Raw genomic sequence first — 12,518 nt, forward strand, 5'->3', positions numbered from 1 at the left:
CTTTAAGCTCTTGGAAGCCACTTTGGATTTTGCAGGCATGAACCACATTTCCAGTATGCTGCACCCATGCTCTGTAAGACGCATTGCATTATTTACATGACTGCTCTCCATCCACATTGTCACTTTGCTTGTACTGTGCTGTTATTTACAAATTCTCTTACTCGATTTTTCTCTCTTCTAGCCTCAAGTGTATGGCTACGAGGACCTGCAAATGCTCCAAACAAGATTTCCTTTGGTAAGTATGAAAGTTAATAGTTGTGTACATGCAAGTTAGAAGTGGATGAGGGTGGTTTGTAGTGCATTAGTAGGCCGCAAGTCTGGTGAGGGCTAAAATTCACTTGGATTTCCCCCAAGTAAGACCTGTTAGGAAAGCTTTTTATTTTTCAACGTTCCCTCCATAGTTTCCTCGGAACCCCATTATTTTTGCTGTTTTTGATCCTTTCGTGACTTTTTGTAGGGAAGTAAAGTCTTCAGCTTCACTTACCTCACTTTTTGCTCACATGTTAGTGGGAATATGATAGTCCTTCAGACCATCAGTACTGGGAAACTTCTACTTTTTAATATCACACATTACAGTGCAATATACCCTAGCTTTTTATACAGAGGATTTTGGGGTATATTTATATGTGCCTAGACACATAAATGGTGGCAGCAGATACATTATTACCATGTTGCATTACTTTTGGTGTACACATTTGCGTTTACTGTGTTTGCCTACTAAACGTGGCTAGTGCCCCAAAATGCGTCTGTGCCATAGGATTTTAGCTTTTTCCTTGTCCATATTGTAGTTTAGCATTTTTTCTGCTTTATAAAGTCATGAGTCCTTATAAGGTCAAGCACTTGATACCATATCACTGGTGCTAGAAAGTCTGCTACTGGGGCTTGAACTTGCGTGCCGCTCGGATTTTGGATAAGTGGACGACTTCTGCAGCTATTCTTGATCTTAGTTTGAGCCAAGAATTCTAAAGTGACCAGCATCTTCTCCATTGTCTCTGGTCTGGTGAAGACGCTGAGCAGTGCTTCAGCCCTTGTGACTTGTTGGACCACCGAGTCACAACTCCTTCTCTGGACTGCATGGTAGATTGACCAGTTCTCTCGGTAGCTACCTCGACCAAAAGAGTCGCTGTGCCACGTTTGAGTCAAGAACTTTAGTGGTTGCCAGCTTGTACGACAAGTCGACTTCCCCCGTGAATTCCAGCTTCCTAACTTCAAGGGAATCTGTCCAGGAGCTGCTTTTGTGATTGCAACTGCAAGGATGCCTGTCGTCGCCTGTAAACGCTGGCCGTCCCTGGAACTCTCTATCCTGTGAAGTATCCTAAGGTGGCCTGCATCATTGGTTTCTGCCTTGCTTCGCCGACGGGTATTGCATCTTGCAATTGCACCGACCAAAGAATCCTCAAACATGCAACTCCTGGGCACCTCTCACCAGAACAAAGAACGGAAGATCGAGCCCCCTGCGACCCATGACTTATTTCTGGAGTCGGGAGGTTAAGTAAGCATCAGTGCGCCTGTCCCTCCCTCCCCACCTCCCCTAAACCCCTCCTCCTCTGGTCCTCCATAGGATTACATTGGTAACAAGTCCCTTTATCTCCTGTCTCCCGGTTAGGGGAGTTTTCCTAAAGTCTACCAACAGGTGAGAATCTTTATAACTATCCCTTAGTATACAAGCACCAACTCTTGGTATAAGTCTGTACTACCCAAAGGTTTGTTAGTGGCAGAGCAGCCAGGCTTATCTTATGAGCAGGGTGTGAGCTGTAGGTAAGTACAATGAACACCGTGAACACATAGGCCCAGAGAAACTCTATAACTTGTAGTTCTATTAAAATATTAATTTATTGTTTGGATACAAAATTTATATCCAGGTATGCAAGTACTATTTAAACTAACCAACACAATAGAAACTTCAATACTGTTTCACTTCACTTATTAAAAGTCAGTTAGACAATGTTCTGTTGTAAGGACAAGGGGGTTTTCAGCAACTTCGCCAGCATGGGGTCTGCCATGGATTAACATGCTCATGAATATTCCCTGTCGTCAGGCCGGGTATCCTCGGTAAAAGAAAAAATCATTTTCATTTCTGAACTTTCTTCTAACAACCAATCACTGAGCTTTGGGTCATGCTGCCTGCAGCCAATGACTGCCCTCTACCTAAGCCCCTCCTCTGGCAGCCATTTTCAGATTTTTACTGCACCTTCAAGTGTTGGGTGTACTTGTGCTTAGCTCTCGAGCTTTTACTGCGTTTGTCGCTTTTGGGAAGAGTTTTATTCTATTTTTCGGTCAATTGAGCCTTGTGCTCCATCGATCATCCTTCCGATAACAGGGATCCGTTTTTTGGATTTTTTCAGTGCCCCTCAAGGGTGGATTTTGTCTAGTTTCTTCGTGGGGGCTTCCAGAAGATTCTTCAGGCCTACCCCGCATGTAAAGACAGGAGGGGGCTATCTGTACTCCTGCTCTCTATATGGCAGAGTCAAGGCACAGAGCACCCCAGCCAAGATTCTCTATTTGGTATTGTGGATGAGCAATCAAGGCATAAGCTCTCAGGAGTTGATGCGGGCTGGTTCTTAAGTACAGTGTAGTCCCCAAGCACCCAGAAAGTAATTTCCACACACTGTTTGTGATAAGTCTTAATATAAATAAGTGTCACGTTATGTACACAATCACAATAACACTCTGTACTCTAGCAACTATACACAGGTCTACGTGGTACCACTCTTAGCTATCGATTCCTTTGAAATGCATCAACTGGTAACAGTTCAAATGACATTCGAATCAGATTACAAGATGAATCAACAATAGACCACAGAAAGAAAGCAAGTTAAATCAAGCAATGGCAGGACAGCCTCCTGTCTACCTATAGACAGTTCTGTGTGGAGATCCCAAAATCCCCCCCCCCCCCCCCCGCCCCACCCACCCGAGATCTCTTCCCTCCCCCCAACACCCCACCCCACCCGGACAACCTGTAAATAAAAGCATATTGACAAGCCCAGTCCAGATATGCTTAATATAGTCTCGATTCTTTATAAAGGTTCTACAACATAAATATACCTGGTTTCGTAGAGTTCTTCGATGAGTCATCAACGTGCCCTTCTTGAGTGAACTCGCTTTAAGACAGGAGCCACTTGTCGTCGAGATTCCAAGTGAAGAAAAGGTAAACACGATGTTGCGGAAGCAGCTTCAATCCTTGCGGTGCTCGTTGATGAAAGCTTGTGAACGTCCTGTGAAGATGAGGCGTGCGGTATACCTTGACGACGATAGTTGGTTTGCCGCAAAAGAGTCCATGAAGAACTTTGGCCCAGCAAGGGTGCCGGGGCGTCGGCGATCGGGACGTGACCACTGCTGGCTGTTGGATCCTCGGTGGCGTCTTTGAAGTCTTCGGGTGGCGGGAAACACCCTGGCGGTTTCTCCTCGGTCGGCAACCTTGACTTGCTCCAGCCGGATGTTAGGCAAAGTTTGTATGTAGTACCCTCTGAGACCACTACACACAACTGACTACAGGTATAGGAAACCCAACCTTTGGTATAAGATTGTATTACACAGTTTTGGTAGCGTGTTGAGCAGCCAGGCTTATCTCAAGAGGGGTCATTGTGAACTGTAGTCGAGTTACACTGAAATTTACAGTTGCAGTATTCAAATAAACTTACACTCAAGGTTTCTTGCATAAACAATTATTGATTTACCAGTTCGAATAAGCCTTCTTCAGAATGGAGCAATATAATAACACACAAATACACTTCATTACTGTGTACACTTAGTTTCGAAATCAGTAAAGACCCTTTTGGGATGGCCCACAGACACAACCGACATCCACAGTTGAATTCAATAACTAAGGTGTGGGGGGCATTTTGAATACTGTTAGAAGTTGGTAAAAGGCAAAGATTGTTAGAACAACAAGAGACCACACATTCTTAAGCAAGCAAATACATTTGGCTCCTCCAAGAAGAGTCATACATTTCAATAGGCTAAGCCAAAGTCAATAGGCAAAAGTGTTGTATAGGATGAAGCACCTCTGGTAAGTAAATGGAAAAGTCTTTGCACAAGTTCTTAGGAGTCTTTAATGAAAAGAAGAATCAAATGTAGGGCCACAAGCTGATTAGACTTGTGAGTTGTGGAAGTTATAAGCACTTCTACAGCAAGAGGTAAGTTCTCTCAGACTTTTACAGTACCTTAGAAATGAAGAAAAAGATGCAGCTGATGACCTCTGTTCCTGTGCAGCTCTGCAGATCTCGCTGTTCCTGGGCCTCAGTCATTGGGACAAGAGGGAGGACGTCGGGGGGACTCCTGCAAATCACTGGGAAGGTTAAAACTCACAACTGGTAAACTTCACTTTCAGTGGATGTTCAGTGTTTCAGCTCCTCACGTCTGCCGCAAATAGCAACACCGTGGTTCCTGGCTGTCGAGATGGACCTTCCTTGCTTCTTGGGTCCTGCACTCCATTGAGGGGGCTCAAGCTCGGTCAGTCCTGCTTCTTGGGAGTCCGGAGGATCTTCCAAACGCTCTAGGCCAGCTTAAAAGCAACGCACACAATCTGGTGTTCATATCCCTGGTTATACTGCTTCCAGCAGTAACTCTGTGTAAAGTCAACCAGCTCTGAGATGATGTCCAGGTGGCTTACTTTGGAGTTGACTGGTCCCACCAACTCATGGGGAGAAGTCGTTCTTGCAGGGGCTTCTTTGTCGATGCAAACCTGACGTTTCGGCACTGCAGCAGGGCTTCACCGGACAAACCAACGGTCCAGGAGTTACAGCAGGTGTCCTCTTCAAGCTCTTCTTTGGTTCCTTCGTCTAGTGGTCAACTTTGCCTTCCAAGCCAAAAGACTTGCCTTTTATTCAGTTCTCTCCCATTCATTTCAGCCTAGCTGTCAGTCAGCCGGCCATTCATCAGAGTGCATTTGGGTCTCCTACAAGACTATAGGTGGGCTTCACTCATGAATCCTGCCAAAGGTCAAATGAACAAAGAGACCAAACCTGGTTTGGCGCGCAGACCGAATCTCAAGAAGGACCTTTCCACAAAGGGCGGAAAAAGACCTGGGCCATTTTGACAGAGATGTCTCCCGTGGGTGCTTTACTCTAGCTGCGACCGCACACCATGGTAGTTCAAACTAAACCACTGCCATCAGCCATTCCGTGAGAAAAGGGTAACTTAAAAAATGTTACATGAGAAATTAGACAAAGGGGATACTAGGTAACCCCTCCAGCACCCTATTGTAAGATAGGGTGTGCTGGGTCTAGAAAGTTACAATGGTAAGTAAAGTCAATTTCACTTTACTGCTCTTGGAAACAGTAGTTTATCCAAGAGAAGGTATTTCAGATTTCACAAAAGTTTAAAGAGCTCCATGTGCCACTGCACTGAAGGTGCTGTGTGACACAATGTAAATGATGGCTATGGAGTTTGTCAGACTCCACAACCAAAAGAAACATTGTGTACAATCACATTAAAATACATGAGAGAGTGGGGAAAAAGGGTCACACTCTCTCCAGGTAAAAAAGAATAGTCCTAAAAATCCAGCAAAGTTGCTGGGGGTCTCTAAGGTGGAGGAAATTAGCACATTTCTGAGCATTCTCCCCAACACCGGACAAAGGGGTCGACTATGATGAGCAAGGGAGTCCTTGGATCAAATGTCTTAGGCAAAGGTGGAGCGTAGCAGCTCCGGTCGTTGAGTAACATGACGCCAAGTTGTCCTCTCGTCTGGGCAACACACTTAGACGGGCTTCCAGCGGTTATAGCAAATCTGCAAACCCTGATCAACAACGATGGACTTGGATGTGCGGATGCTTCACTTCGGATTCCGCGGCGGTCCCCTTCTCCGGTCGGCAGCCTTTCGAGGGTCTCACTTCCAGGGAGCTTTGGCAAAGATCAGCTGGTGCATGATGGTCCCTCGTAGCTCGGGAAGAGATCTCCTAGCCAGGTCCCCTCTTGGATCAGGTTCTTGAAGGCACAGCAGCTTTAAGATTACGTTGAAGGGAGCAGCAGTTCTCTAGCATGAGATCTGGCATGTATTCACATACTCATGAATATTCCCTGTCATCAGGCTGGGAATCCTCAGTAAAGAAAAAATCAGTGTTTCATTTCAGAACTGTCTTTCTCCTAACAACCAATCACTGGTTGTTAGGCAGAATTATATGCAGTACCCTTTGGGAACACTACACACAATTAAGATTACAAGTGGCAGTACAATTTCACCTTTAGTACAAGCCTGTACTACACAGTTATAGTGGTAGCAGTAGCGGAGCAGCCAGACTTCTCAAGAGTAAGTGAGCAGTACAAATAGTTACACAAAAGACTGCAATCAGCATGATTCAGGCAAACACTGACTCAAGGTTTCTAAGTAAAATAATATATATTTACTCAACAGTTGTATAGCATTTCACTATTCTAAGCAATATCAAAATCATAAATGCACCACACCACTTCCCTTAAATTCCAGACAAGTTAAGCTCACAAAATGAAGTGGGAGAAAAATGGCACTCCAGCAATTTAAAAGGGAGGGAAAGACAAAGTTATTAGAAATTAGGCAAAACCAACAGGTAAGTACTCTGGGCAATTGAACAAGAGACTACAGTGATGAGATCAGCTAGAAAAGGCTTAGGGCCGAAGTCAATGGGTCAAGTCTTTTGCTCAAGATCACGGTTCAGGGTAGTTTTCGGCACAGATTCCGGACGAGGTTGGTTGGTAGAAAAGTTTGAAGAGAAGGACAAGCCCTCGGATTGGAGAAAGATTTCAAACACTTTCAATGCGGCTGAGCGAAACGCACAACCGGATTTGCACAGTAACTTAAACCGGAGAGGGGGCTATAGCTGAGGCAGACGTTACTGATAGTTCCTGAAGCGACTGTCAGACTGATCAGAAGTAGGAAGACTGGAGGGTCCTGCACTACCCAGGGAAGAAACCAGCAGCAGCGCCAAACAACGAATAAAAGGTGCACTCCTTAAAACCCAAGCAGGGTCCGACCTGCCTGGCTATCCGGCCCACTGTAGCTCTTGTTAGGCAGAATCCTGTGCAGTTCCCTTAGGGAGCACTACAGAAGATTAAGACTACAGGTGAGAGCAATAAATCCCCTTTGGTATCAGTCTGCACCACAAAGATTTATTTGGTAGCTGTGGGTGAGCAGTCAGACTTATCTCAAGATGGAGATGAGCAGTATTCAGGGTTTACACAATAGGCCTTCAGTACTATGGAACAAGGAAACACTGACCAAAGCTTTGTGGTAAAAAGAATATATATATATTTATTTTATACACTACTAGTTAAACACATCTATCACAGTTATCAAGCAAGTTAAATTAGGTCAAGTAAGTATACACAACTCCCTAGTTAAATTGTAGACAAGTTTGCGCAAGAGTGAAAACTGAGCAAAACTGCACAGTGCAAACCAAACACAAATGGCACTCTAGCAATTTCTCACAAGGGAGGGAAAGCACAAGTTATACAGAAGTATCTTCTTACACACCTTAGCAACACTCTTCATATGTTTGTGAACCAGTTTAAGCAAGACAGTGCATCAGTATAGGAAATACTTAAATGAAAACTGAGAAAAATGGCATTTAACAAGGTTTAAAAGTGGGAAGGAAAGGGTGGTTATAAGAAGTAGGTGCACCAACACAGTTCTAGTTGAGAAGCAATCTAGAGAAGGCAGTTCTGACAAATGTAGCCGGTCAGTAAGCCTGTGCCAGAGTCAGTGGTACGGGGCAAGGGCCCAGGAGCAAAATGTTCTTGTAGTTGCAGTCAAGTCTTTGGTTAACGATTTTGAAAAAGTGGATGCAGAAGGTGTAAAAGACCATGTTAAGAGAGAGGGGCGGCCAACCTAACAGGTAGGTAAAGGATTTAAAACACCTTTAGCTCTACCACGCAGAAAGGGTGGCCTGGCGGAACAATGTACTTTTAAAATGAAGTGGCACCTGCGGTGGCGGTTGTTCCTGGTAGTTACTGCAGTTCGGGGGATCCAGCAGAGGAAGAAATGCTCTCGTCGTGGAGGAAGGTTCGAGTTACTGCACTACCCAGGGATGAAACCAGCCGCGGAGCTGCCCGACGAATAAAAGGTATGCTCCTTTAAATCGTGGTCCGGGCGGACTGGTACCTGGCTATCCGGCCTCCGAGTACAGGGTACTGGCAATTCGACCAAGGCAGGTCCGGGAATGCGATTGGCAAAGTGGTTGGCCCCACCAGCTCAAGGGAAGAATGCTCTTTCGGATGAAGATCTTCTCTCGTCGTGTGGAGAAAAGTGGTGAGATGCTTCAGCAGGGCTTTACCGGTGGTTGTCATTGCAGGGGTCTTTGGCTTCTTTCCTCTTCGGCTTCTTAGTTCCAGTGGCGACGTCTTGCTCTTCCAGTCCTCAGGACCCTGCTTTTATGCAAAAAAAGCCCCATTCATACAGCCTAGGTGTCACTCACAAAGTGGAGTGGTCATCCTGGCGGGAGACCCTCCAGCCTATCAGGATAGAGTGCGACATGGGTTGTGGAGGCAACCCTGTCTAGGGGTCCTACTCTCCCCCCCCCCCTCCCACACAACGGAACCACCCCAAACTCTGTGGCGCCGAAAGGAGGGCTTCGTGACAGAAGCCCGCCAAAAGGAAGAACAAAGGATCCCCGACCTGGGTTAGAAGTTTAGAGAAAGACACGAGAAAGAAGTTATATTAAAGTTCTTGCAATAAAAACCTACCGAGTGAAGTTAATACTAATATACACCGGCGGTATGCTAGAGGCTTTCAGAAAATGTGGTAGCCTCGAACAATGGGAAAATCCCATAGGAAAATATTTGTGGTCGAATATTTACGGTAGTAACCACTGCCACCAGCCAGAAACTTGAGAGAGGGACTGTACGGTACCCTCTCGAAAATGAACATAAGGGAAAAACTATTAACCCTTCCCAGTACCTCCATAGTAAGATGGGTTGTACTGGTTTAGTTAACAAAAATTGACTAGTAAAGTTAATGGGGACTTTACATGCCCTGGGAGACAGTAGTCAGTCCCAGGGTATGGAGTCTATGTTTGGGGGTTGCTAAGACCCCCCTGCGTTACTGCACGGAGTATGCTGTGACATATGTGAATACAGAGATGGTTCATATGGAGGTGTGAGAAACCCCATAGACATTAAACACAAATATAGCCTAGAACACACATAGCAAAAATGTTTGAGTGGGGAAAAAAGAGTCTCACTCTTAGCAGGAAAAAGAAACAAACCCTTCAAATCCAGCAAAGCTGCTGGGGGACTCTATAGGTAAGGGAAATTAGCCATAGAATGAGAATTCTCCCTAACAGCTCTGTACAGCGAATTCGACCAGAGGAGGGGTCCTGGCTTGTAGTTTGGGTGAACTGGTTGGTCCCACCAGCTCAAGGGAAGACATTTCTTGGTGGATCTTCTGTCGTCGGATTTGGAGATTCGGACCTGTAGCAGGACTTCACGGGGCGGTTCAGTCGTTGTAGGGGTCCTCTTCTTCCAGTTCCTCGTTGGTTCTTTCGCTCCAGTGGCGACTCTGCTCTTCCAGTCCCAGAGACCTGCTTTTTATGCAGTTTTCCCCTTTCATAAAGCCTGGCTGTCAATCAAACAGCAGGGTGGCTGGCCTGGCAAAGCCAGTCCTCTTAGCCAATCAGGCAAGAGTGCGTCTTGGGTTACCAAGGGAACCCATGGCAGGGGTCCGAAGATCCCCCCCTTCACATCCTGCCTACCTAGACTATCAGGCGCCTTAAGGAGGGCTTCTGTGCAGAAGCCTGCGAAAAGACAGCGAACACAGGAATCATCCCCGGTTTGGTGCGCTGAGAAAAACACAAGAAAAACTTCAACAAAAGGTAATGGCGACTAAACCCAGCCGGAAAGAAAATAAAATGTATTTGGTCAAGCGGGTTTATGTTCGAGTCTCATATAATAGCCTAAGACATTACCATATAAGATTGCGGTAGAAAAGTTAGGGTAGATACCACTGCCACCAGCCAAGCCTTAATGTTAAGGGAGCGAAACAAGGCTCCAAGAGGCACAGACAAAAAGGGATACGAGTTAACCCTTTCCAATACTCCATGTAAGATGGGGTGTACTGGATCTGTGGTATAAAGTGACTATATAAAGTTAATGGCAACTTTACCTGTTTCTGGGGGACAGTAGTCAGCCCCAGAAAAATGGAGTCAGGGGGAAGTCTCAAAGACAACCCTGTGTCACTGCACTGAAGGTGCTCTGTAACACACACAAAATGTGGTGCACATGGAGCAGTTGAGGCTCCAGTGCCCAAGATGAGCCAAAGTAGAAATACACATAGCAACACACATGTAAGAGTGGGTAAAAAAGGCTTACACTCTTACCAGGTGAGAAAAATAAATCCTAGAAATCCAGCAAAGCTGCTGGGGGACTTTAGGTAAGGAAAATCAACCATTTATAAGAATTCTCCCTGGTCTCTGGGTTATACTGCCCCAGCCAATGACTGCCCTCTACCCAAGCCCCTCCTCTGGCAGCCATCTTCAGATTTTTACGGCACGTTCAAGTGTTGGGCGTCCTCGTGCTGTAGCTCTCGAGCTTTTACTGTGTTTGAAGATTTCTTTTTTTTTTTTCTTTTCAGGCAATCGAGCCGCAAGCTCCAGCAATCCATCTTTCGATTAACAAGGACCCATTTTTGGATTCTTCAGTGCCCCTCAAGGGCGCTTTTCCGTCATGTTTTGTCTTGGAGGATTCCAGAAGGTTCTTCAAGGCCTACCCCGCATGGACATGGTGGATGAGAAGCACTCTGCGCCTCTCTTCAAGCTTTGACCCGGCTGCAACCTACAGAATGTCTTTTCGGACAACAGACATTCCCAGTGCCTTTTCTGCCTGCATTCGGAGCCGATGCACATGGAGGATGACTGTGTGGCTTGTCGGGAGATGGTGCCCCGCACGCGGATCAATCAGCGCAAGTGCCTCAAGTGGCTGCAGGCCAAAGCCCCTCCTCTGGGTGAGTCCCGGCAGCATGCCTCTCCTGCCCAGAAGAAGAAAGGTGAACGGTCTTCTAAGACCTTTGAGGTTGCCCCTCCCTCGGGGGTTCTTGGGGAGATTTCTCATTCATGGCTAAATTCCCTTACCTAGTGAGTCCCTCAGCAGCTTTGCTGGATTTCTGGGGTTTATTTTTTCCACCTGGTAAAAGTGAGAGCCTTTTTCCCACTCTTACAGTGTATTTTTTTGTGTGTTGTACTCTTAGTGCTCATGGGCTATGGAGTGTCACCAACTCCTTAGGCATCATCCTTTTACTTGTGTGTCACACAGCACCTTTAGTGCAGTGACACAGGGATGTCTTTTAGACTTCCCTTGTAAATTCCATTTCTGGAGATGACTACTGTCCCCTAGAAACATGTAAAGTCACTTTGGCTTTACTAGTCCTTTTAAAAATACAGATCCAGTACAAGCCATCTTACAATAGAGTACTGGAGGGGAATATCTTTCCCCTCTCCTTCTGTAACTCAAGGGGCACGTTGTGTCCCCCTTGCTGACTTGACATGGCTGATGGCAGTGGTAACTATCATTTTTACATGGATTCCCGTGTTCGTGTTCTGGCTGTGGTGACAGACGTGAACATAAAACCTGCTACCCCATATAATTTTATTGTGGGTCCTATCGTAGTTTTTCGCCATTTCCTGTTAGAAAGATCTTTCTTGTTGTTTGCTTTTCGTGCCAAACCAGGTTTGGTTTCCTTCTTCGCCGTCTTTTGGCGGACTTCTGCGAAGAAGCCCTCCTTTGGCGTTTGGGTGTCTAGGTGGGCTGAATGGGAGGGAGGGGTTTAGTAACCCCCTGCGAAGGGTCTCCTTGGAGACCAAAGTCGCACTTTGTGTCCATTGGCTGGGGTGGTTGTCCGGGCCGGACAAACCCATGCTGAGTGATTGACAGCCAGGCTGTGTGAATGGGGGATTTTGTCAGAAAAGGCAGGACTCTTGGGCTGGAAGTCAGTCACCACTGGAACTACAAGAACCGAAGAGAAGCGGATAAGAAGACGGCTGCTGCAACTCCTGGATCCCGGTGAAGCCCTGCTGCAGTCCTAAGCTATCTACCCTACAACGACAGAGGATCCAGTCATGAGTCTTCTTCCCTTGAGCCTGGTGGGATCAACCAGTTCACCTTCTACATCCAGATAATCATCTTCTGGGTCGAAATCACTGTACTGAGCTGTAGTGGTCCGGATAGCCATCAGAAGAGCCCTCTCCTGTTTTTAAGGAGCGCACCTTTTATTCATCGTTTCTTTGCTGCTGCTGGCTTAATCCCTGGGTAGTGCAGATTGCTCCAGACGTCGTCCTCCTTGTCCCCACGACAGTCTGCAGGAACTACCAGGAACTGCCCTAGCACCAGCTTTGTTCATCCGAATAAGGTACTGTGTCCATTTGGTCGTTCTCTCCGTCCGACCTTGAGGAATCAGGGTGAATCCTTTACCTTTCCGAAGGCTTGTCCTTTCTTTCTTCCGTCTTATAACTTTTGCCTCCCTTTGACAATATCCAGTAATCCTGGCAAAGTTAATCTTGAGCTGTTCTCACCGTGTGATCCTCGACAACAGAGCCCCTGCTCCATTTGACACTGGC

The 12,518-nt window shown here is 46.3% G+C and overlaps 1 protein-coding gene across 12 annotated transcripts in view; it reads left to right on the top strand.

The window, feature by feature from the left end:
* The window catches only part of UBAP2L (ubiquitin associated protein 2 like), a 1,950,223-nt gene that overhangs the window by 1,168,682 nt on the left and 769,023 nt on the right, over positions 1-12,518 (top strand). For all 12 annotated transcript variants that reach the window (XR_011304365.1, XR_011304368.1, XM_069651771.1 and 9 more), the window contains one exon: positions 182-235. Coding sequence is in view for 10 of the 12 variants with exons in the window: in XM_069651771.1 (XP_069507872.1) it covers positions 182-235 (54 nt within the window). In the remaining 2 variants the exon portion in view is untranslated. The remainder of the gene's footprint in view (positions 1-181; positions 236-12,518) is intronic.

This window comes from Ambystoma mexicanum, chromosome 1p, assembly GCF_040938575.1.
Source record: "Ambystoma mexicanum isolate Mex_15411 chromosome 1p, UKY_AmexF1_1, whole genome shotgun sequence".
In the NCBI taxonomy this organism is placed as follows: Eukaryota; Metazoa; Chordata; class Amphibia; order Caudata; family Ambystomatidae; genus Ambystoma; species Ambystoma mexicanum.